Below are 26,393 nucleotides of genomic sequence, written 5' to 3' on the forward strand. Positions count from 1 at the left end.
AACTTGAAAAGGCAGCAATATTTATTCACTCAAATTGTTGCTAAGATCACAGACACTTAGACGCAGTAGGCTTGATCCACACATACAGTAGAGAGATGAGGGAATGGAAAGTCCCTATGATGTAACACCTCTGCATGGCCACTGCAGTCTTCTCTAACCACCAGTCCAGGTGTCCAAATATGTAGCCCCACTTTGGAAATATCCAGCAGCAGGGGCTTGCAGCTGGGCTTGTCCTCAGAGAGTGCTTTTCATCTACCTGTCAGCCCAGCCATCAAGCCTTGCACTGATATTTTCCCTGGGTCAGCATTTCCAAATATTTTTTTATCCTGACCCTACCACCCCTGCCCCACAGCACACTCCAAAATAGCCTCTCCAAAATAAGCATTCATTTCCTCCCCTTCCCTCAGTTACCCATGCCCCCCACAAACTCATCCACAGCCCTCCTATTCTGGTGCTGACATGGAGGAGCCACACTATTTCTTTAGCTGACACAATGAGAAGTTTGGTCAGGGATGAAAAAAACCCAAGAGAACACTAAAAAGTTTTATAAAAACTTGGAATGACAGCAAGTCATTCCAAGTCATTCCAAGCAGTCCAAACTGCTGGTTCTACACATCAAAAATACATCCAAGGTGAAGAAAGAACCCACACTCATGACATAACAAAAATTGGAACCTGGAACAAAGTTAAAATTTATCTGATGATGAAAACAGGCTGAGAGATGTGGGGCTGATCAGCCTGGAGAAGACAAGGTTACAGAAAGACTTTAATGCACCTTGTAGTACCTGAGGAGAGCCTACAAGAAAGATAGAGAGGGGCTTTTACAAAAGCATGCAGTGATTATCCAGGGGCAATGGGTTCAAACTGAAAGAGGGCAGGTTTAGGTTAGATATTAGGAAGAAATTCTTTAGTGTAAGGGTGGTGAGACACTAGATTGCCCAAAGAAGCTGGGGGCATCCCAACCCAGGAAGTGTTCAAGATTAGGTTCAATGGGGCCCTGAGCAACCTGTTCTAGTGGAAGGTGTTCCTGCCATGGCATGGCGCTCAGAACCAGATGATTTTCAAGGTTCATTCCAACCCAAACCATTCTGTGAATCAGTGACTATGGTGACTGCAAAATCTCAGCAGACTGAGACCCAGATAATTATCTTTTCCCTACAAACAGCTTTACTAGAAAATACATGTAAACCATAAATATAAAATTCACTTACTTTTTTCAACTTGTTGTACCTACCTTAGCAATACCAACATGACATGGTGCTGTGTAGACGAACAGTCTGCAGAGGAGGAGTGGCTTAACCACAATGTTCAACTGTTCTGCCTCAGCACAATAGCTCACCTCCCTATTGCAGCCCAAAGGAATAGAGGAAAATGCTTTTGAAATGGGAGACCACCCACTGAAAACCACCTAAAACACCTGTGTTTAGCTTCTGTGTAAATAATCTGAATTCTAAAACAAACTGCAGGCTGTCACCTGATGATTTTTCATCTAAAAGAAGCAACAAACCAGGGAGCAGCAGCATACCAGGGAACAAGCAGCAATCCTCCAACCTTGCAGGTGTAGAGAGCCAGGTCAGGGTAAACACACAAATACTGAAATGTAAGTTGGTGGCAGGAGCCCTGGGGCAAGGATGCAGCGTGTGTCTCAGAAATGTGATCTTTCCCAAAGCCAGGAAAGGGGAGAGGTGTTTTGAGCACTAGATCAGTTGTTTCCCTCAAGACTGCTTCAGAAAAACCTAACCCCAGCAGACTGATGTGCCTGAGCTCTCAGTCACAGCACAAACAACAGAGTTACTCCATCTTGGCAAGGGTGGTGCTAGCAGACATGGGGCATAATGATCGAAGAGCATAAGGTAACAAAGTCTGTGGACAGAGGTGCCGAGCCGTGGGGGCTTTTAGCCACTCGGCACAAAGCTCGGATAGCTGGTACATCTGAGGGTCCACCAGAAGAACGGGAGACGTTCCCATTCTATGCGTTTTCTAATTACAAAGACAGGGGTATTCCAAGGGCTGGTAGAAGGTGTTAAATGCCCAAGTTTCACCTGCTCCTCTACTCATTTATGAAGCGCACTCAATTTTTCTGATGGAAGGGGCCACTGATCCACCCAGACCGGTGTGTTGGTTTTCCATGTCAGGGGTGGGGAAATGCGCTCTGCAGTGGCCCACACTAAAAATCCCACGAAGGGCTAGGGATGTCGAGGCGGGCTCCCCATTGGGATAAAACATCCCTTCCTAATAATAGTATGTTTGAAGAGACAACAAAAGGTCTCACCGTTGCCAATTGTCCTTCCGGACCTTCCACGCACACAAGATGCCTACTCCTCAGAGAGTGGACCACTCCGCCCACACCGGAGATCCTGCCGCAAGGGGGCACAAGCTCCCAGTCGCTGGGCCACCTCGCCTGGGGGATGATGGTCACGTCAGCTCCTGTGTCTGCCATGAGCCGCATCTGCACCGACTTTCCCTGGAAAGAAAGTTTGGCATCAATTAATAGTCTTTCTTTACATACATTTTGGGTGAAGAAAACATGTCTCTCTGTGTCCGGGTCATTGTGGGTGTCCAGTACGTAAAGCAAAGCAAAAGGATCTCCTTTCCTTAAAGTAAATGGCGGGTGGTTACAAATGACGGAGACGGTGATCTTCTCTCCTGGTGGAAAACACACTACCTCAGGTAAGATGGTGATTTCATTCGGCGTGTTGAAGGAGTCTTCTAAGATGAGCACGGTGGTGTCCCGACAGTCGTGGAGGGGGCCCAGGAACCCAGCAGGAACTCTCATCAGGTCCTCATCCTGGAGAGAGATGGTGACGCTGCTGCGGAGGACCCGACGATTGCCCTGATTTAGGGTACCTGTCCGGCGGAAGAGGTGGAGTCCGTCCTCGTGGCTGCGCTGAACTGCTGGACTTGGCCACGCGGCCACTCGTCCTCCCTGATGGTCGGGAGGCTGGGATGCTGAGAAGGGCCACTTGGTGTCGTCGCGCGGCCCCTCCTCGCGCTCCGCCGCCAGTTTTCCACTGGCTGGTACCCTTGTCGCTGTAGATGAAACTGGTGATCTTGATAAAATGGGTTCCTAGGATATGGTCTTGGGGGGGGGCAAGATAGGTTGTTGAATCTGTGGCCAGTGGGGACAGTTCACCTGGATGTGACCCAGCTGACCACAGTTAAAACAGCGCGTATTTTGTAAGTTTATCATGGCCTCTCCCACCCCTTTGCTGACAGCCAGGACCACCGTGTGCTCCATTGACATTGCCTTTGTGCAAGCCTCCACCATCTGAGAGATGGTGGGCTCGGGGTCCTGAGGTAGTGCACGGAGAATCTTTTTTGTTTCCGAATTAGAATTAGAAATGGCCATCTTTCGTAGAAGCTCTGCACGAGCTTCTGCGTTGTCTATTTGTCTCTCAATTGCCTCTTTCAGTCTATCAACAAAAGTAATAAAAGTCTTCTCAGGCCCTTGCATGATAGAAGAAAAGTTTTGGAGGGGGGTCTTACCATCCGGTATCTTCAGAAGTGCCTCCTTTCCCGCTGCTGCTATGTCCTGAAGCAGCTCCTGTGCTAGTAGAATTTGGTCCTCCGGACTGCTGAACTCCCCTTCCTCCAGCAAGGGCTTCCATTGCCTCGTCCCCCTCTCCCACCACCCCTGTGAGATCATACTTGCGCAGGAGTGGTTTCAACAGTTTTTTCCAATGAATCTCCCAGAGGTCGCATTCGGTGGGAGAAAACAGTGCCTTAGCAATATACTTTAAATCATGGGGGACTAGCAAACGTCCAGCAAATGTTAAGTCCAGCAGATTTTTAAAGAAAGGCGAGTTTCTGCCGTAATCTTTGGCAGCCTTCCTTAACTCCTTCACCTCAGCGTATGGAATTTGCTCCCACTTTGGCTCCCTCCCCCACTGGAGGATGACCGGTGCCGTAAAGCTGCCCAAGTCCCGTGCCAATTCCAAATCCTCCATCCTTAATTGCCATCCTTAAGGTCCTCCTCATCTGATCTTTGCCCAACCCCCCCCCGACTTGTTGGAATGCCAGGGGCTGCCACTCTCCTCATCCTCTTCCGAGGATGAAGCAGGCTGGGTTAGGGCACGGTGCCTCCCCCTGGCTGGGGGGTCCCAGAGACCGTGCCTCCGACAGGCCAGGATGACCTGCTTCCGGCCAGGCTTCTTCCTGGTTCTGGTAGTGTGGGAATCGGCAGTGGTAGGAGAGGAGGAGGCGTGTCCCGACCCACCCACCAAGGCGTGACTTTCTGGTGGGGGGTTCCCACCCACGGGGGCTGGGCCCACTTGGGGGCTGGTCCCAGCCACAGGGGGCCCACCCAGGGGTGTGGTCAGAGGGAAGGAGGGGACGGGTCCCGACACAGGGCGGCACTCGACAGAGGGGGCGGAGGAGGCGGGGGTGAGACGGCAGGAATTTTCTGGAGTGAAGGAGAAGGAGGGGCACCATCTTGGGGCTGGTCTTTTTTCGCCATGAGGCAGGCACCATTTTGTCTTCTTTGTTCAGTTAAGTCCTCTAAAGAGCAACAGGGTTTCAAACTAGGATTAGGGTCTCTGGTATGGAGGGAACAGGAATGACATGTGTTGGGGTGGCCAGTCCCAACACACGAATGGGACAGGGAGGATCAGGAAGCAGCAGAGAGACGGCAGCAGCTCTGTGCCGATGTATGGCAGGATCTGTCTCCCGATCCGCCCTTAGGGGAAGAGGGAATAGGATTGCGGGGGGAGGAACACGAGGTAGGTGAACTGGGGACCCAACTCTCTCCCTTCTTTTTTAACAAATTAAGAATGGAATGAAAAAGCGGAAAAAAACGACCGACTGAAATCCTCCCCTGAACTTGTAAATCGTAAATCTTTCTCCCAACTCTTCCCCAGAAATCTGGCATCAAAACATCTTCCCGTGTAGTAGCAGGAAAATGTTCAAAAATAAATTTAACAAAAGGCTTTAAATCTCTCTTATTAAAAGAAATGTTCCCTAAAACAAGGTGGGACTTAATTTGGATATAAAACTCCCGTTGAGCTGGAGACAGGCGGTTGCCCATTATATCAGGTCTCACAGCTAAATCACCCTCTTCGAAAAGGAAAAAAAAAACAAAAAAACAAAAAAGGGAGTTGAAGCCTAGTCAGGCGTAAGAAAAAGCGAGATAAGCATACCTCTGAAGGACACAGGCATAAAACAGGGACATCAAAGAGGGGAACTTCTGCTGGTCCGAGCGCGTTGCCGCTGCCGCGCAGCTTGAAAGTCCGTCGGTTATCAGCAGAACCCAGGAGACAGAAGCCTTCCGAACTGAAAGGGCGACTGTCCCTGGAACTGGTCCCGAACGCCGCTTGCAATCCTGGAGAAGGCTGGTCACAGAGCAGGCAATCTCCAGGAGACGGTCAAGGACTGGACCCGCTGGTGTCGGTCCCTGTTCGGGCGCCAGTTGCCGAGCCATGGGGGCTTTTAGCCACTCGGCACAAAGCTCGGATAGCTGGTACATCTGAGGGTCCACCAGAAGAACGGGAGGGACACTCGGGCTGCTGAAATCCTGCTCGTTTATTGAAGGGTCGCAGAAGGGGCAAACAGGGAGACAACGAAGCAGAAGGGAGGCAGATTCCGAGAGCCCCGAGGGGTGGGGTGAGGATTCTTTTACTGCGAAGGGGTAGGAGGGTTTAGCATTCGAGGGTACAATCGAGAGAAGGCTAAAGGGAGGGGAAATATAACATTAACCAGTGGGGAAAAGGGAAAGGAGTGTTCTTGGTGGAAGAACCAAAGGGAAAACGTGGAACAGAGAAGATTCTAGGCTAAAGGGCAGACTTGAACAATAACTGACAGGACAGGGGGAGGGTACAATTCTCTTACAAAAGGGGGTGGAGAACTCATACAACTGCTGTTTCCCATGGCAACCCTAGACTGACTTCCCCAACCCCTCCTCCTACACAGAGGGGAATATATTTTATTAGAATCACTAACACAGTTACAAGAATAAAACAGGCCAGCTTTCATCATGCAAGCTTTCTCTCAGGTCTCTCAAGCTTTCTCTCCCCAGGGGAGAGCCATGACCCATGGCGACCACATAGAATCTGAAAAAATAAGAGGATACTGAAATTCAGTGGATTATTCATGTATATTTGAAATATTAAGTAGCAGGATGGCTGTTTCTGGCGGCGCATCATCCAGTGGCGCGTCACTTTTCCCGCCCTGACCGGCTCCCGAGAACGCTGCTTGGCACCTCAGCTCCTCGTCAGGGTCGGTGCTGCCGCTACTTCCGGGCGCTTCTGCGGCTGCGCTCTGGGTGGGCTGGCCGCGCTTCGTCGTCGGTGCGAGGGAAGGAAACGAAGAGGCAGGAATTCGTCCAAACCCATCCGTGTCGTGGCTGGGCCTTTATTGGTAGCAGGAGCCGCAATGGAGAAGCCACGGCCGCTCCCAGCCTTGCTTGGACGAGTCTGGCCCCGAGGCTGGGGTGCCGCAGAGGGATATAGGGGTGGGACAGGGGAGGACAGGAACCCTCCGCCCAATGAGCGCAGACGCCGTGGCTGTGACGTTGCCACAACGGCCAATGGCCGGCAGCCTGGGGCTAACTTCCGTGGCAGGGGGAAGATACGGGGGACACACGAGGATACATGGAACCGGTAAGCTGACAAAGACCAGAACCCCAAATCTGAGCCCAAAACCCAGGATGCAACAGTTGTTGACTAGCACAGGGTTTGGCCAGGAGAAGAGGGCAGCCAGCTGCCTGCGAGGAGCTCTCCAAAGGCTGGTGGGAATTAACCACACTGTGATGAGCAGAGCAGACCCTTCTGCAGCTGACCAGGCTGCGACTGGGAGCCCATGTGCCTGGGACACCAGCAGCAGAGGATCAAGCGCTACCCAGGTTCCAGGCTCCCAGAATTTTCCCAACATGTCAATAGCAGCACACAACTTTGCTCACAGCCCTGATGAAACTCCTATTTATGAGCAAAGCTGCCTGGCTTGGTGAGGCTGCAAAGGCCTCACTTGTGTTAAGACTGAACTGGGAGCCTGTCAGCAGTTACTGCTGCAAAGTGCACAGCTATGGAGCCCTTTGGGGGTTTTAGAATTCTGCAAAAAAGAGTTTGCAAGAAATAATGTAATTTTTTCCAGCTGTTCACAGAACTTGCCATATCTCTACAGAGCAACTTCTTTTAAAGAGTATGAAAGCCCTTATAGTCAGCCTCTAGCACACTGAGGGAAATGCTCTCTTCCTGCTGAGATAAAGGTCCGGTGGCACATGAAGAAAGGCCTATGCTCCCCTGGAGTAATGACAAAACCCAGTGCATTAGTATTGCTCTGGCTGAGCAGAGGCCATTGCAGCTGCCCTGCTTCATTCTGTATTCTCTTTCTTGTCATCTATACAAAGGGAAAGATGATGAAAGCATAGCCCAGACCTGCTCCCACAATAAAGTCAAACATGAGTATGGAAGAAGAGCTCGTGCCTGATTTTGAATGCCTGCTGAGAAAGAGATCTGCATATGGAAGTTGAGAAGTACTTGGTCTGGTAGAAATAGATGTAAGTATATATCTTTGGATAAGGGGACGAGACTAATTAGAAAAAGGAGGGAGGAGACAGCAAGTGGTAGGATTGAACACATGGAAAATGAAATTTTTGCCATTGACATTAAACAGCTTCAGATCTAGTATTGAATGGTGCTTTCTACCCTTCTTCTATAGCAAAAAAATCTCAAAATTAGAAAATTATGATACAGTCAGAAGTAATATCTAAGTTTTAAGGAAATGCAAGAATATGAATATTATTTATGCATGAGAAGTCATTGTAAAAGAAGAGGAAAAACTATACTTGAGTGAAGGTTGAACTGTTGAGTTTCACGGCATAATCTTTATCCATCATCTCTTCACAATAGGTTTTCTGCTTTAATGAAATCCCAAGGGCTGATGAAAAAGGAAGGCAGACTGCCAAAATGAGTGAGGTACTGTCATTGCAGAGTGGCCTGAGTTCCCAGTGCTCAAGCTCACTTGCAAAGCTCAATACCTCAGGTAGGAATTATTGCTGACTGCTGGTTTTCACTTATAGGTGAAGCTCAAGACTCATCTCTCTCTGGTCAGATAACAACAAGCCAGTTTACTATTTTTAAAAATTATGTATCTGGCATTAGCCAAATTGAAAATAGAACCAAATTCCTTTAAGTCATAGGGCCTTCATGGGAAACCAAAAGACATCAGATGATCTCGAGGTCTATTTTTAATCCTTCACCTCTCCGAGGACACTATCAGCTGTGATACTCGGTGCCACATCCTCCTCCAGAGGCTAAAACTGCCTCAGACTCAGCTCACGAAGAAAAGCAAGTCTGAAATGCTACTACAGATGTAACCATCCTTTGGCTTCACAAAAAAACATGGAGAGACTAGATCACAGGCTTCTCTGCAGCCTTGCCTGTGGCAGTCAGCATTCTGGCCATCTAAGGCTCATCTTTAGGAGTTTGTAGGCAAAGAGTGTTCTGCAAATGCAGCACTGATGCCATGGCATTGGTACTTGGTATCTAGTTGTTTTCCACTGCTGTACCAAGTTATAGCACTTGGTAAGCACAGAGAAAGACTGAGAAATCAGATATGTTGCTTTTGCATGTTGCCAAATTGCAGTTTAAGAGAGAAAATGGATCTGTCTCTTTGCAGATCTCAAAGATGGAGATGAGATACTTCTGGAATGACAAGGAAGTTTTCTTACCACAGCCAACACAATTGAGCAGAGATGTATATGGGTGGGGGGGAGAAGGGGATGGGGGGAAGCTGCACCAGGCTTCAGTGCTTCTCCCCTCTTGAGCTCAATGAAATTTATGACAATTTCTTTGTGTATTCAACCCATGGTCACAACATGGCTGGAGTGACTTCCACAGAGAGACACCTTACAAGTGACTGCTACTGTCATTGTTTGCTTCACTTCCAGTGCAGATCTGTGCCACACAAATTTGCCCTCTTGCTTCAGATGCACTCAAACCTGTCCACTCCTGTTTGGAAAGTAACAGACTGAGCAAAGAAGAGGAAGCTTTGTCACAAATCAGAGTTTCCTTCACCTTTTGACATAATACCTACACATGCACGAACATGAGAAAGATAATTAGAGAAAATGCAAGACTTCAAAAGCAAGTTTTTTATTATCCCCATACCACAGATCTCTACCAGTTACCTAACTGGTGCTCTAAACTAGCTACAAAAGGGTTCAGCTCACATAACCCTGGCCCCACATGGCCCTGGGTCCTTGGTGCCATCCTGCAAGGAGGGACAGGATGTGATATCAAACACATGGGGTAGCCCAGTGTCCTGTATACTTTTCTAATTGGTGTCAGACATTGGCTGATGGTTTGAAGTTTATATGTACTATATCTTCCGCATAATTTTCCTTCCTGTTTTCATTTAAAGCAGGTCTTGCTTTGCTACTTTTTAACCCAGTCCTCTGTACTACTACATTTTTGCATGTTAAATCACTTAGGATCATTTTTACTGAAGCATAGAGGGAATCTGTTTTTTTCACCCCAATTGCTGGACATCATCTTATACACAAAGGCCTTGCTTTGTAAAGGCAACGGTAACAGAGAGAGTTTGCTGTAGAAATACCTGAGGTACCTTCAGGGAGCAGGGACCATAAATCCTCCTAGGGATGATGAAGCAGGATAACAGCAACACCAAGGCCTCATCTGTCTTAAAGGAAAATCTGTATCTCTTGCATAATTTCTATAATGGACCTTCAGAAACAGATTCATGGGTGTGGCAGGTGATTACAAACCAAGCAGCAACCAAATAAATAGTTTCAGAGGTGACCAAAATTCATCTGTTTATAATTCAGGTCAAATAGTGTTAGCCAAACAAAGGCGGGTGATAATTTCTAAATTAACTGTGTAAGTATTTTTACGGTGTAAAAATAATATTTCATTTGAGATGAAAATAACACATTTAGTATCTCCAAAGTAAAATTTTCCTTTTTATTATATTTCAGTGGAAAGAAAAACAGTACCCAAACTTGTGTGGTTTGCTTTTTTCCTCCCTCCTTGGCAGCTGAAACATAGTTCAGTCCTAACTTTCATTACCGAGGACTTTCATATTCCTTTCCCACAATTCCTATTGTCTATTTAAGTACCTTCCAATGGATATAATTTCTAATCAAGACAAAGGCTTGTCATTACATGACCCTCAACAAATATATAAGACAACAAGACGGAACCATATCAAATTTGTTTTACAAGTGTGCTTTATCAAACTCTGGGGAAAAAGTGAAGAGAAATCAAGAAAGGGACCACTGACAAAGTTTAATCACATATTTTCACTTGTGAATTATGACTTGATAACTTGATGTTCTCTATGTAAGGCAATATGAGCTGTGACCCCATTTCTCTTTATCATTATCTGATATTTGCAACCTCGTTGACATTTCTGCAAAAGAGTCTACCAGAGGTAATGCAGGCCACATGGGTCCTTTCCAAAAGGCCACTGACTGCTTTCATCTTCCCACATACAGGTTTGCCAAACAGAGGCTCAGGTCTTTAGAAGCTGCAGAGAAGGGAGAACATGAAACCAATGAGAAAGGGAAAAAAAAAGAGGATGTTTTAGGAAGCAGAAGCTACAGAGAATTACTCTGCCTCATTAGCAATCAAAACCTTTTTCTGACCACATCAACTCTACTTGAAAAAGAGAGACAACAGGACTGTAACAAGCACATGGGAGGCTATAATTTTTACCTGAACTATTGCCTACTGGTATGGAGCTCTTTGAGGGCCTGATAGCTCTCTCTCACCCTACAACTGATCTACAAAGCTGTGCCATGGACCATCTCCCTTAGGCAGCTAGATAGAAATTTTATTCCAGTAAAACGTCTCGAACATTTCATATCAGAATGAAAACTAGACCAACATTTTTGAGAGAAGTCACAAAGGTTGCAGTCTGAACCTTTGTTTAAAATAATTGCCAGGAAAGCAACCGGCTGAGGTTTGAGTCTTGTTTTTGCCTCATTCAGAAAATGATCTGAAAACCAGACCTGTGAGACATAGGCATACCAAGCTTCAGGCACTGCAGGGAAACCCTGGTGTACAGACAAGACACCTTTGTGCAAATGCTACTGTTGCACCTTTTAGGGTGCTCTGCAATAAACATGGTGCAAAGGCTACAGGGCATGGTACAGGAAAGGCACAGACATTCTCCTGCTTAGAGTCTGAGAAGCTGAAGAGCTTCAAACTATTATTATCTGTGTGAGGGAAAACAGACTTTGCACACTATTTATATTTTTCATGAAAAATATTTCACTGAAATAACATGTTTATGGGCTTTAGCTACCAGAGAGAGAAGCCTGACCTCTTGCCTGCAGTAGTAAGTCGGTCAGAGGGTGTGTGGGTCTGAGATCCCATGTTTGAACACCTGGGATGCCAGGGTGGAAGTGCAGCTGCAAAGGGAATGTACAGTCCAACCTGCAGTCAGCTACCTCTTTCTCTTGCATTCCTGTTCATCGAGGCTTCAGTTTTCAGACCTGCTCTACAGTCTCCCTGTTCTTTCCTGTGAGGAATAACTGACCTTATGACTCTCGGTCCTGTCCAGGGAGCCAGGAAGCTACCCAGGAGATGCACTTTGATTTCCAAATCTTCCAGCCTCCCCTGAAGCAAGGAGCTATGTTTAATCTGTGAGGCAGCAGGCAGATGAAGACTCTGAAAATTTCTGCTTTATCTGGAGAGGAATAAATTGGAAGATATTAACAGTGTTAAACTTAACAGTAACACAGATTTGGATAGCAGACAGCACAAGGTTATGAAGAAATAATTGATCAGACCACTGCAGTTGCTCAATAGACAGAATGGGAAGTTTAGTGAAACACAACAGATGTAAATCAACAGTACAACCTAAATTTGACCTTACTGATGGAAGGTAAACAGGGGACCTGTTTTGTCTCACTAAGTGTCTTCAGCAAAAATTTTTCAGCAAATGGAAGCTGCAATCTCAAAAGAAGGAAAATGATGCAGGAGAATTAAGTAATTTTCTTCCAGATTTTAGATGCACTCATTTCAAATGCATGATGTGATGAAACAGGAATTGCATCAGCTCCACACAGTCCCTCTCTATCGGGTTCTGTGGGCTGGAGCTGATTCTGTGTAACCAGTGAATCAACTAAGCAGTGTTTTCCTGTACCAGTTTTTCTTTAACTTCTCAAGAAGGAGCTTGGGGTTGCAAATAAACTGTTCAGTTAGTACTGATGAAGAAGAGGTGGAAATGAAATGCCACAGCTGCCAGCTAATCCTGTTCTATTATGGGACTCTTTCTTTCAGGTTTGGCAGCCCACATTAATCCCATCACTTCTTTGGGGAAGTGCTCTTTGAGCAGAGCATAGCAACCTGCTGAGCAACATCCGTGGCAGAAACAGCTCACAGCTCCCCTGTGTTAAGCTCTGCATGCAGCAAAGTCACACAGGCTCTGCCACTTCAGGAACAGACATGTGAGAACAGAGGTCCATACTGTGTTGGATGAAATATTTCTGGGACTCCTGTTGTAGTCCCCTATGGATCACATTCAATCAGCAATTGCAGGCAGTGGGAATAACCCAGAGCAGTGCCAGAGGAACAAAAGGGCAGCTGGAAGTGGAATCTCATTCTTTGGAAGAAGTTAGCTGGTGGAGGCCTGGGGAAGCTGCATAAAATTTGGCTTAGTTTCTAACTATCTGGTTAAAAATCTGGCTTGTTAGGGCAAATTTGGTTCTCCCCTTTTGATCTTCGTGATGTGGAAAAACCACAAAATAATGAAGCTTTCAAATAGAGCTGTGTAAGACCTGTCTCTCTCCCATTAGGCTGCAGCACACTGCTCAAGTTACCACTTTTTGAGTAAGTGGTTCTGCAGCATCATCTGTTTTCCCGTCACCTGAACATTCTGAAATCAGTAAAGTCAAAAGATCCTAATATTATATATTTTACTACAATATTCAGTGCTCAGCTGGAGAAAGGTTAAGGAGATGGTTGAAATGTTTTAAAATAATTAAAATGTTTTATCTGAAAAATGCTAAACTATTCTACTGTTCCCCTTCTTTGTGAAATTCCAGGAAGATCAACCTGATTTCATAGAACTTTTCAATTTTAATGGAAATGCTTGAAATTTCTTTCTCCAGCTGGATGTTTCTATGTCCTACAAAAAAATGTCTGAAACTTGTTGACATAAAACTCCAGAGTAATTGCACCCATCTTGGAAGCTGGAAGGATCATATTTCAGATGCTTATTTAACACATTTGACATAACCCTTGATAACGTCTTAGAATTTAATTATAGTATATACATAAAAGAAGCAGCTCAAAAAAATGTTATCTGAGATGATAATTCCTGCTGCAGCTGAAGTACAAAGTTTTCTTTGAGGATTAAGAGTTAGTCAATCCAGTCTACATTTTTATATGCCCAAACCACTAGATCTCACCTGGAATTTTCAATTTCTCCCATATGCCCACTCACACATTTCTTCTTCCCTTTTGAAGGCTACATCTTGTTCATCTACCTCTTTACTAAAAAAAAACACCAAAGCCACATTCTCAGCAACACTATTCCTAGTTTTTTGTTTCCCCTGTAGGAATTGCACAGTTCATGTTACCATGAAACCAACTCACAAAAACTTATTTGCCAAATCTAGCTGCAGCTTGACCCAAGTTCTGAACAAATTGCATTTGATAGCTACCTTTGTTCAGACAGGCGACATACTACAAAATCTAGTATTACGTTCATCAACATACACACAAAAATGAGAGTCAATGGTAAGCACTGACATTTAGAGCTCAGTACAAAGCCACATTAGAAGTGGTGAGATTCCAAACATTCAGTCCATGTCAGAGTGCAGCCACAATTAATTGCTGAAGAAACTCAGAATACAAGTTTCTTATATTTCTCTTTCATGCTGCACCATCATCCTTGAAAATGAGCTGAGACATCTATTGCTGTGGAGGGAAAAGCTGTACCACCTGACCTACCAAGAAAAGTCTGAAGCAAGGTTGTCCTCTCTTTCAGTTTGCTTGGTGCAGAATGCTTTGAAATATTTGTGTTGTAGACTCATAGAAGGATACAGCTGAAAATAATTTGAAAAGCTATGGACTTCTTACCACTGCTCTAAGGCAGAATCAACTGCTCCAGTGCCACTTATATGTCTCCCTATGGTTCTTAAAAACTGGCATCCCATTCTTGCAGTTTACCATTTCTACCACCAGAAAGCATATTAAAACCTTATTAAATCCTATATTAAAACCAGAAACTTCTTCGCTACTGTTTACAAATTGCCATTCCCGTACTCCACAGCAGTTCTGCAGCAGCAAGACATTTTTCTTCCCTCTTCATTCTCCCATTCTTTCCACTGGAAAGTTCTCAGTCTTTCACCATCAATTATTTGCTGCATCCCATACCACTTCTTTATGGACTTTTTCCAGTTGCTGCCCAACTTCTCTGCTGTTGACACAGCTCTTGAACTGCTTTGTCCCAGGCTCAGTGCAGCCTTCTAGAGCTTACACTGCTATCCTTACTGGCACTTTTTCCACATCCCTCTGCAACTGGAAGATAATGTTGCCTCACATTCACTTTTGAAACTAAAAGCATGCCCCAGAATACCTCTCCTCCCAATCTCTGCTCATTTAGCACTTCCCCACCTGTGCCCATTGATCTAATAGCTTCTGAGAAGGCAAGACCTGTGGACTATCTTTATTTACACCACCACTTATCAGTCCATATCTTTAATTCACTGAGATCCTTTACAATTCAAAACCCTTCTGAGATATGATCACAGCACTCTAACCTTGGTGTTACCTGCAAATTTGATGAATTGTCTCTACTTCACTAAAATATTGAGTAGTGATGGACAAAAACCAAACTCAGACAAACCTCTCACAACCATCTTCAGTTTTGATTTACGAGTTTCTCAGCATCCCTGTTGAGTAGGGCAGTTTTCTTGATAATGAATTCACCTACACTTCCCTCTGATTATAAAAACATAATCCAGTCTTTCATATCTACCTGTGGTGAGGTAGAAATAAAGATGTCACTAATGAGGGATGAGATTTTCTCAAAAATAAGTCATCATGCCTAATACAAGATAACTGCAAAAATCTGCACCAAAGGAGATACCAACCCAAATTAAGAAATCACCCATTTAAATGCATTGGTAGCCACTGCTTCCACTTTCCTTCTGGGTTTTAGCACATTTCGCCTTTAAAAATTCCATGGACACAAGCATGCTCACACAGTTCTTCCTCACAGCAAGGGACAGAGTCAAAAACCAAGTAAGGGGAAAGTAAAATGTCAAGAAGAGTTAAGATGTCCCCTAACCACTGTAGCAAAGTCTAGAGAATAGTCTTTGGGGAAAACAGCTACAGTTGTTTTATATTTGCATTGTAAGTAGCATTTCTGGTTCAGTTTGGGCTTTTGCATTGTGCCAGGTGTTTAAGACTTGTCTCTCTCACAACTGTTCATCCCTAATTTAGCATTACAACTTCTTCACATAGGTTATTCCCTGAAGCACTAAACACAATTAAAAACATGAAGAAGATCAATGCACATTTCTAGGATAATCTGGTATTGCTCCACTGGTTGCCTTAACTCTAGCTCTTCCATATAATATTCTTTTTGTTCATGTAAAATCTTATTAAATTATTAATTTAATAATTATATAATTATTATTTGCAATTGTCTTGAAGATCATTCCTTCTGCAATAGCAATTGAAACTATTTATGAACATCCTCTTGGAGTGAAAATTATACAAAACCTAAGGCTACAAACATGTGATGTTTCTATGATTAATTTCTTTTCTGTAATAGATTTTTTATGTCCCTTGGCCAAAGCTTCTGGTCAGTAACAGGTTACAGTGCAGGCCAGGCTGGGTCCTGAATGCTGCACAGGTGCTCCAAGCAACTACTCCCCTGGCCACCAAGCACTCCAGATAAGATGCTCAGGCAAACTTAGTCCTCCTGCATAGTGTTGCAACAGGTAAATTTCAGTACTCATTTACCCATTCATAAGATTTACCCATTCCTGCTGTCCACATCACAGTGTTCACTATTTCCCACAGTTAAGACTGGGCAAGATGAGACAGTCAGTCTGTCCTTCCCATTTACCAACACACCACTGATCACCGTCCCAAAGGCTTTACAGTCTATTTTGAAGAAAGGCATGAAAGAGCATAAGCAAACAGGGGAAGGACAAAGGAGATCAAAGGCATCCAGGGCAATGAAGATAAGATTGAGTAATGATGCATATCTGCGCTTGCTCAATTTCATGGTTTTAAATCATCTGAAAAATCAGCTGACCTTCAAACAGATTCAGGCATAATCATATTGTGTGTGGTTTGATTTTCCTATGTTTAATCAGATTTTTCTTTTTCCTCAGAGGTGTCCGAGCAGAAGTAATTCTGACTGGAAACTACCTGGCCAAAGCTTTTGACCTAGTTCAGAAACATAAATCAAAACAGCACAGGGAAATTCAAAGGAGGTGTGAAGAAATGAGCCATAAGGTGCCAGCTCAAGGAAAGAAGGGAACAGTTACAGAGATCACATCTTGTGTCAGGGCTTCTTAGCTGCAGGATGGCAGAATCACCTTTTTTTTCTACTGGGGACATATACAGAGAAACCAGAGATATTAAAGAGACTGATATCTTTGAATATTGTGTCTGACAACACAGAACAAGAGTAAGAAGCCTGGGGAAGACTGCGCCATGAATTTGCAAGCCCAGTGCTGCATGGAGCCAACAGAGCTGTGCAGAGCTCTAATGAATAACAAGCTGGATCCAAGGGAAGTTAGGAACTTAGAAAACCCATACCATGATCCTGTCTCCTGTGACCAGCTATTTAATAAAATTAAGATTTAACTTTTTCTGTAGTTTCATGTAGATAACTAACACCATAGATTCAGATTAACAGAGCTGTACTATACTGTCTTGCTTGAAACCATATTATTCCAAATGCTTGTCTTCATAACTATGTAGGACAGATCACTACTGTTACAGTACCTTTTTATGTATGATGCACAAACCATTGCTTCCCTGCTTCCTTTACTATCCTTTTTCAAATTCTGCAGCAGGCACAGAGTAACAAGAAACCTTGCTGTTGTAAATTACTCTGCTCAGTATGCTATTTTGCTTAAATATTTTTATTTCATATGGCATCCCAAAAAATACATAAATATGAAAATATTACTGTGGTTGAAAAATCAAGCTATTTAGGTAATGTCAAATTGGCAGACATTCAGCATTCTTCAATTACCCCCCTCATACATATGCATTCTGGCATAGCCTTTAATTAACGTGATCTTACAATTTTTTCTTGTGAAAACATGTCATTAAGTACCCAGGGGGAGTGAGGACCCTGTTCAGACCATTCTACCTTCTCCACAATGATTAACAGGCTTATTTTCTATAATCCCTAAAACCCTGCTCTGAAGACAGACTAATTAATTTCTGCCTGTTTTCTCCCATGCCACTACAATACATGAGTGCTTCAAAAACAACATGTTCATTTTCAAGGCAGCCTGGGGAGATGGGCAAGGGGTAAGGAGGTGTGGGAAGCAATAATTTTCACTTTACACGAAGCAAGCCAAAACTGTGGTCCTTGGTGGGAGATATACACAAAGACAGTCTCTCCTATACCACCCCAGACTGGAAAAGCATAAACCACCCACCCCAAGCTGAAGCACAGTGCTGGGCTCCATGGGGACAGCACACACTTCGGCTGGTGGCAGAGAAATCGGTATGGGCTGGTGCAAGTTCCAGGGCATGTGGCCACACTGAGCCACTCCAACAGTTGAAGCAAGCATGGGTCGCTGCAGGAGAGCGTGTCCACAAGGATTGATGTGCACAGGTTCTGTGCTCAAAAACAGCCAAGTGTTTTGGCTGAAGCTTTCCAGTAAAATCAGCTTGACTCAGAGATCTGGTGAGGAAGTGCTCAACACAGGGTATCACATTTTGTCAGAATCTGATAATCAGAAGCACCTGATAACCATAACAACAAGCTCAAACCCTTATAATGAGAAAAACAATAGTATGTCTGGCCATATCAAAAAAAATGAGATTGATTTTGAAAATCTGACAACACAGTTTTGATTGCTGTTTATTGCACATCACTTTTATGCACCCACATAATCCATTAGCAGAACTGTCAGCAGCTAAAATACAGCTACATTTGCATACTAGCTCTGGGCAATCTGTTCCACAGCACGGTCACCTGCACAGTAAAGAAGTTCTTCCTTGTGTTCAGGTAGAACTTCCTGGGCATCAGTTTCTGCCTACTGCCTCTTGTTCTACTGCTCAGCACCACTAAGAAGAACCTGGTCCATCCTCTTGGCACCCTCCCTTCAGATCCTTGTACATGTTGATGGGGTCCCTGTCAGTCATCTCTTCCTGAGGCTGAACAGCCCCAGCTCCCTCTGCCATTTGTCATGAGACGCTCCAGACCCCTCATCATCTCTGTAGCCTCTGCTGGACCCACTCCAGGAACCCCATGTCTCTTTTGTCCTGAGGAACTTGTCCCAGAACCGCACTCCAACTTGTCAAGATCATTCTGAAGGGCTGCACAGCTCTCTGGGGTATTGGCCACTCCTCCTAGCTTTGTGTCCTTTGTGAATTTGCTGAGGAGGCATCTGCCCCTTCATCCAAGCCAGGGATGGATAAATGAAACAGTACAGCATTGAACCTAGCGGGACACTACTAGAGACAGGCCTCCAACTAGACCCTGTGACACTGATTGTAACCCTCTGGGCTCTGTTGTTCACCCAGTTCTTGATCCACCTCACTGTCCACTCATCCAGCCCACATCCCTGAGTTTGTCTGAGGATGTTGTAAGAGAATCTGTCAAAGCCTTGGCTGAGGTTGAGGTAAACAATATCCACTGCACTCCCCTCATCCAGCCAGGTGTTTGTTACATTGCAGAAGGCAATCAGGCTGGTCAAATATGACTTACCTTTAGTGAACCTGTGTGTATGTATCCATGTGCACTGAGAAACCTTCTTGCAAGGATACATACAGTTCAGAGCCACATCACCACCAGAGGCTTTTGATGAAGAAACCAGTGTGTAGGATTTCAAAAGACTCCACTTTAATCATGACAGGTGAGTACAATAGTGTACTCACTTGTCCAGTCAGTGGAAGTGCAGCTGTGAGGACTGTGAGGATGAAAACCCTGGGAAGCATGCTCTTCCAGCCATCATGGGTTTAAGGGTCACAGCCTGTCACAAAACGTCCTTGGCATAGTGTCATTACCAAAAAGCAGTAACAGTCAGAGACTTGACTGAGCCAGAGCACAAATCATTTTCTGAACCACTGACATGAGAGTTTTACTCAGCTACCATGAACAGAACAGACATAGCCAGATCTGAAACACAACAGCAAAAAAAAAAAAATCAGAAAATACATACATGGAAAGCTGGTGGCTCAGGCACAAAGGCAAGTGATCACCAGAGCCAGCTATATGTGTCAGATATGTGCTGTAGACTAAGTGCTGCAGGCGAAGTCTTCCCTGCTGAATCTGAGAGGCCTTACAGTGAATCACATGAAAAACCTGCACCAAATGACATTAATTTTCTGCTACAATATGCATGCCTACAATATGCCTGCCACTTTTTGCTCTGATAGCCAGAGACTACAAAGCCTCTGCAACAAATCTTCATACATCCATCTCTCAGGAACCCCCATGATCACCTTCTTTAACTTACTGACAGTCACCCCTCTTTTGCAGCCTCTCACCAGGCAAAGAAGGTGCCTTGAAGACTGTCCTAGGTTGACTGTATGATGCTTTTATCCCCAATCGTCTGTTCTGTTTATGCTGAATAATAAGTTTTGCACCTTTAAGACTTGTTCCAGGAGTGAAGGGAGGGAGAAGAAGCGCGGAGTTTGTTTTCAGAAACTGCACTCACTCCTCCACGTTCCTTCTCCTGGACTGTCTTGTCGGCAGACAGACAGACAGCGAGACAGAGCTCTCCTTTGCTTTTTAGTTAGTTTTAGCTAGCTGAGGCAAAGACGTTCCCTGGACTGTGGCTTTTCCCTTTCTTTGGACCTGCTCAAACCTGCTCTGGACTGAACACCCAGAAGAGCAGCAGCAGCTCGCACCTGTGGCCCAGCGGGCCGGGCCTGGGCCGCGGCATTTCCAGCGCCGGAGGGAGTGATCAGAGACTGAGTGAGCCGAGCTGCAGCCTGGGGTGGAGGGGAGGGGGGATTTTTCTGAGTTTGTCCCTCTTTTAGAGCGGCAAGAAGTTTCATTGTTTAATATTTTTTAAGTTTTCTTGTTTAATAAACAGGTTTTTTTCCACTTTTCCCCAAGGAAGTATTTTTTCCCGAACCAGTTGGGGGGAGGGGCCAATTGAATCTGCCTTCTAGAGGACCCCCTTTGGGTGTTCTCTCCCAAATTTGCCCTGAGCCAGGACAAAGACATACTATATTTACTCTTAGAGGGAACAGCAAAGGCTTCAGACAATGCTCCTTCTCTCTTACTGAAGCATGAGTGAAGCAATGTTACATCCTTCTCAATATCAGGAGAAAATCAGACAATCCTCAAATTTAAAAATGTCTTTGTAGGGCTGAATTGAAAACCAAGATTAGATGATTTTCTAAGCCAAAGCCAGGAATAATTCCCCAAGTTCACCCCTTTTGCTTGACACTTGTCACAGTACAAGATAGACGGAAGTTTTCATTGCTTCATTGGTATCAATGTGAAATTTAACACATCCATAATTACAGCAGTCTGAGTGGCAATCCCACAATATTTAAAGAAGAATGCAAAATCCTAACCTCTGCAGGACTGTACTAGTTCATGGCAAATAGCCCTGGGAATAGCACACAACACCCTGTGAGACACAGGTAAGACAAACTGCTCCACATTACAGCAAATACCAGCAGCATTTTAATCTTGCTCTCAAACCAGCCAAATGAGTGGCATTCATTTGGAGGAATTAATGTAAATACTTATATTCAAACACCAAGCCAATCCATTTGCAAATCTTACCTCATTTTGCTAGCTAGCAGGTGACTCTTAAAAGCTAGCTAGCTTTTGACTCTTAGCAACCACAGGCTCTTGCTGTGCAAAACCAATTATTTTTCTGAATATCCTCATTGTACACAATCATTTTAAACCTAAAGAGGAAGCAGAGGCTTTCTTTAGTAAGATCTTTCTGCCAAACTCTGTGAACACATGTGCCTTTAAAGCAGGCTTTGACAAAATTTTTATATATATATATATATATATATATATATAAAGTGACACCAAAAGGTTCAGTTAAACCTTCTAGCTCTGTTTTTATGAGCTGAGAATAAAGAAAGTTACATTTTGGAGGAAAGGAGAGTAGCAAACTATGGCTACCAATATTCAAATGACAAAAATGTCTGAGAGAATTCCAGATGTCAGCCATGTGTTATGGTTTAATAGTTCAGCTCTGAGTCACAAGCACAGAAACCTGTTATGAAACACATGCCTGCCTGCATATGTGTGTGTGCACACAACAGTGTGGGCTAAAAAAGGAAAAGTCATAATTTGGAGGGCATTAATACCACTTGGGAAAAGCAGTTAATCTAAGCTGAGGTAGGAGGAAATCAGCACAGTTTGTCCTATGCCATGGACCAAGGGTGTGATGATTTATAGTTTCAACATTTACAAACTGAATTTATAACGGAAGAGAGATTAAACACCCACTTGACAAGCATGTGTAATCCTTTCAAATCCTAAAAGTCCAATCACACCCTGTGTCTTGAATAATCACTAGCCTAAATCACCCACACCCCTGACATGTGAAACTCATGAAAGTTCAAATAATTTCTAGTCCAGATCTTTCAAATAGTAGCATTTATGCTGTGATTTATTAGGTCCTTCTAGCATTTTTTTTTTATTCTCATATAAAAGGAACAAATATCTGTGGCACCAGTGCTTGCAAGAGATATCACATGCCTCATCTTCTTTCTGGCAAAGAAACACGATCATTTATTGCTCTGTGAGCTGTTGGTGTCCATGGGCAGGCACCCCTCACTGGTTGATTTCAGCCCTCCCTGACTCTGGATGACAGGCCTGCAGGGGACCTAGCAAGCAAGATGTTCCCTCTCTGCCATCCTCCAGCTTGGCTACCTGACCAAAGCAAGGACCTGCCTGCAAGCAGAATAATGTACTTCAGCTCACTAATTTTTGACTCCTGGAACCAGTGTTGCCTGTGCCATTCTCCCACACGCTGCCATCAGCCTGCTCTCTCTCCCTCACTCTCTCCCTCCATCTGGGTGAACCTTCCAGGGGCACAGCTTCAGGAGCTTTGGGATCTGAACCAGTTGATCTCAGGGAATTTGCACAGCAGCGTAATCCATAAGGAGCTGCAGACAGTTTGTCACCCCAAGAATCACACCCTGAACATCGACAGGCAATTGCACACTGCAGGTTTTCATGGCCAATAGCAAATGCCATCGGTATTTGGACATGCTTCTGGCACATCTGTGCTCCCACACAGCTAGATGGGTGCATGCAAGCCTGAGCCAGGCAGGCCAGCACATCAAGGGCACACACGTGTGGAATGCAGTAACTGCATGCTAGGCATGCACAAATAGACGTACTCTTTTATGAAAATTACACCTTTAAAGCTATGTTTAAATAACCCATATTAGAGGACTTTAATGACTCTGAAAGGACAATTAGCATAGTGGTAGTGAAGTGGCTCAAGCAAAATCACTGCAAAGCAGTTCATGTTGCAGACTGGAGAGTGTGAGAAAGAAGAGCAAACTTCAGCTGTAGGACATACAGCAAGGTACTCCTTGGAAGGGGCAATGGCTGAAGGCTGTCTGCTATTTGGGCCTCCCAGACACACTTATCAGCTGCTCCAGGTGGTCATCAGAGTAAAGAAATTGAAACGATGCTGATTCTGTCTCTGTTTTGGTCTTGAAAAGCAAGAGACAGACGGTGCTTGATAAGTGCCTGTGTGCTAAGAGGGTGCTAAGGTTTTGGTCTGCCTCAAGGATGCTGCAAAGAGGACAGTCCTCTGCTTGGGAGTTCATAAGAGCCTTTTTATTTCCCTCAAATCTCCCTCCACTGTAAAGGACAGGTTTGGGGACAGGAAAGGATGGATGTCAAACCATACTGTAAAAAAAGCCTAACCAACAATTGTCAAACACATTTATGCTCCATCATGAATTAAGATTTCACATGAGAATTTGGACAGGTGCAGTGTTACCAGATCTGGCAATGACAGCCCCCACCTAGATAGCTGACCCTTACTTATCTTGCTGTGGTTTCCTTGGCTGGGACCTGCAGCAGGGAGGGTTTCAGACCCCGTGCGGCTGACAAGCAGCAGCCAGCTGGCCCTCTGCTGAGGCAGGCAAGGGGAGCAGTCAGCCTCCAGCACCGGGCACTTGCTTGGGAAGGAAACTTGTGCCCACTGGCTCTCTGGGTGGCCATGGACTCAGAACAGGCACTTGTTGCCAGCAACACCTCATCACAGAGATAGCACTTATCTCCTGTGTGCCAACAGAGAACACCAGCTTCTCACAGCAATGCCAGCACAGCCCTAAACCACTTGCAAGCTGTGAGCAAGGGGTGCTCATGATATGCTTCTTCCAAGCATTACAAACATTGCATATAAAACTGGCCCTAACTTTGACAGCTCCTACTGAAAATCCCCAGACAAATGCCTCTCCCTGAGCTGCTGCTGTTTATAGGGGCTGCAATGTCAAAGTATGCTCCAACAACAAGGAGGTGTTTGGCTCTGTAGGCACAACTTGATCAAAAGACAGGCATGCCATGAGGTTCTCAAGCATATATCATAAATCAACAGCATTGACATGAATTTTTGTGTGCATTGTGACTCAGCGGAGAATGGGGCCAGTGGGGGTAAAGCAGAGCGGGAATGAGCAGAAGCTGCAGTGGAAGAAGATGGCACATGGAAACAGACATAAGAAAGCTTTAAAAAATTGATTAAAAAGGACAGAAATGTCACAGGAGAGGGTCATAATGATTCAGCAAAGGCAGTCTGCTGCCCTAGAGGGCTAATGATTGCAGACGGGGGCCACAGGCAAGCTGGGTGTCAAAGAGCCACTCTGAATGCACTCGGGGCATTGCAACTTTCCTCAGCCATGGGAAAACAGACCCTCCAGAAGGTGAGGCTGGATGCACACCTCAGCAGCTGCTCCAGTGTGGGACAAAGCTGCAGTTTGAGCATATTTATCTCCATCCCCTGGGAGTAATTTTTGCAAGAGGTCTTTTGACACAGTCTATCCAAATGTGCATTGAGCTCCAGCTGTTGCTTCTGGAATTTGCCTTTTTTTTTGGATGATGATTTTTCATAAAATTCTACCCACTTCAGAAGTACTGCCATGGGAAAAAAAAAAATATATATATATAGAATAAAATGCAGTAGCACACTTGCTCCCCACGGTCTGCTGCCAAATCCATGTTAGAATAGCTCCATCTCGTGGAAATCAGTAGCAGCACTGGGAGCAAACAATGATCTGGAAGAAAACTGTAGGAAAATGTTGGCAACTTGGTCCTTGGTCACATGTGCCAGCAGTTGCTTTGGTTCCCGTCCATAGGGGTTTTCCTAGCCTCATTTTTCCCAGAATTTCAGCCTGAGCTGTAGGCTTGAAAAAAAAGCAAAAAATATCTATTTGCAAATCCAGCATAACTGGCATATTTTATTGGATTTTTGACATATAACTGTAATATTTACACAGTTACTGTATGATCATTTACACACTCAGGGGCTGTGTAGTGGCTTCAACCTCTGCCACTGAGAGCTCCACTTCAGACTGTCTCCTAGAGGGACTCTCTCACCCCCATCATTCCCTGCTTCTCGTGATTAATTTTCAGCTGCATCTGCAGCTCAGCACTTTTTTCTCATCTCTGTCATGTAGTTTCTCTCTGTCTGTACCCCTGTGCATGCACCTGTTAAACAAAGGGAACATCTGCACTGCAGGGCTCAAACACATTTCTGTCTTTAAGTTTCCAGCTTAGATAAGAAATTTGTGATGTTACAGTTTAAAATAATAATTACTCCCTCTTTCCTTACGTATTGTTGGATTTCTTCTCTTGTTTATCTAGACTCTAAACTTTACACTCAGATAAAAAACTCACTTCAAACTTTCCTTTTAAAGTCTGTTTAGTCTATATCCTGAAGGACAAGCAGTGAATTTCAGCTTGAAGTATGTGTCCTTTTGGTTTGCATTGTTACCACCACTTAGAATCATCTAAGTGATGACAAAATCTTTCAGGCTGGAGAAGTCTAACAAAGATCCCATAAACTACATCAAGAAGTCACCAGGACAGATCACTGAACATAGATGTTACACCTCCTCAGGTGAAATTGCACTCAGCTGCAAGGTGCACAAACACTTAAATAATGCTAAGAAGATGAATTACCCTGAAGAGAACTCTTCATTGTCTTCTCATGCTCATGGTATCCCACAGTGCCTTAGCAAACAGTGCTCATTCAGCACATGGGCATGAGAGATGGAATTGCAGACAGGCACAGCAGCATGCACTGCAGGGATCCCATACAGCTGGCCAGGGTGAGGTCCAGGCTGACAGCAGCTTAGAAACGGGACCTCGAAATGAAAGGCCAAGGAAAAGGCTCTTAACTGAAAATCTAGACAAAGTCATGATTGTGTCTCCGTCCCCTGATTTTCCCCTGACTGCAGGCAGCCAACTAAATCTGTTACAAACTGCAGCTCCCTGAGGTCCCACTCACTCCATAATGCTGGGTATGACTCCTGCAAGATTGGGTCTATAGCAATGCTGCTTAGGTATCTGAAAGAGAGAAGAAGAAAAAGGTAGAACTAAATACAAGGATAATATGAAGGCAAATTTTGGAAATCTCATCAAGATCATAGGAGTTTTCCCTTCTGCTATTGTTCACCCCACTGTCCTCTTCTAAAGTTATTTCCACTTGTGTGTAAAACGATCAATTTGTACAGTACTATTGCCCACACCCAGCTTGCGTCATTTAATCAAACCAGGCAAACCCCGCCTAGGGCGGACTTACCACTCCCAAACTGAAAGACACGGCCATTTCTATCACACCAACACAACATCTGAAACTTCCTCTTTGTTCATTAAAATGGAGTGCCAGTGCCCAACTCCTAGTGTTCCTTTAAGTCCCACTCTTCTGTGACCTAAGGAAAATATACATCCCATGGTGCAGTGCAGACTAACAGAGACATGTGTCTGCCCCAAGCAGTGCAGCTTGGATCAGCACAGCAGCGTGACAAACTACAAACCACACACCTTCTAAGAACACTTCTTTAAACACGATTTTGTCCCCACAAGATGAGGGTGACGGCTCTGACCAGGCGGAGGAGCGCTGTAGAAGAGGGGATGGGGGCTGCAGTGCCCACAGCCTACAGATGCTGCAGACGATGTTAGGTGAAGGAAAGGGTCAATCGTTCTCAGCTGTCAACAGCAAAATAAGCAACAAGTTAAATTAGAGCAAGGAAAATACAGCTACACCAAGAGGAAAAAGCCTG

The 26,393-nt window shown here is 44.7% G+C and overlaps 1 protein-coding gene and 1 long non-coding RNA gene across 2 annotated transcripts; both read right to left on the reverse strand.

The window, feature by feature from the left end:
• Positions 1 to 2,157: 2,157 nt before the first annotated feature.
• On the reverse strand, positions 2,158 to 6,326 carry LOC128782247 (uncharacterized). Its single transcript, XM_053932492.1, has 4 exons — positions 6,228 to 6,326; positions 5,136 to 5,327; positions 2,666 to 3,067; positions 2,158 to 2,464 (listed from the first exon to the last, which is right to left on the reverse strand). Exons 1-4 carry the CDS (start codon positions 6,324 to 6,326, stop codon positions 2,168 to 2,170), a joined length of 990 nt encoding a protein of 329 aa, XP_053788467.1. The 3' UTR covers positions 2,158 to 2,167.
• A 3,656-nt stretch (positions 6,327 to 9,982) lies between these two features.
• LOC128782303 (uncharacterized) lies at positions 9,983 to 19,982 on the reverse strand. Its single transcript, XR_008428717.1, has 3 exons — positions 19,758 to 19,982; positions 11,494 to 11,643; positions 9,983 to 10,479 (listed from the first exon to the last, which is right to left on the reverse strand). It is a non-coding gene; the product is annotated as an uncharacterized LOC128782303 (long non-coding RNA).
• Between the last annotated feature and the right edge of the window lie 6,411 nt (positions 19,983 to 26,393).

This window comes from Vidua chalybeata, chromosome Z (genome assembly GCF_026979565.1).
Source record: "Vidua chalybeata isolate OUT-0048 chromosome Z, bVidCha1 merged haplotype, whole genome shotgun sequence".
NCBI lineage: Eukaryota > Metazoa > Chordata > Aves > Passeriformes > Viduidae > Vidua > Vidua chalybeata.

Coding starts and splice junctions, on each gene's coding strand:
- LOC128782247 (XM_053932492.1), bottom strand. CDS start 6,326: ATGGGTTTGGACGAATTCCTGCCTCTTCGTTTCCTTCCCTCGCACCGA. Junction 5,328..6,227: donor AGCCGCAGAAGCGCCCGGAA/GTAGCGGCAGCA, acceptor CTCTGTGACCAG/CCTTCTCCAGGATTGCAAGC. Junction 3,068..5,135: donor TATGCCTGTGTCCTTCAGAG/GTATGCTTATCT, acceptor ACCATATCCTAG/GAACCCATTTTATCAAGATC.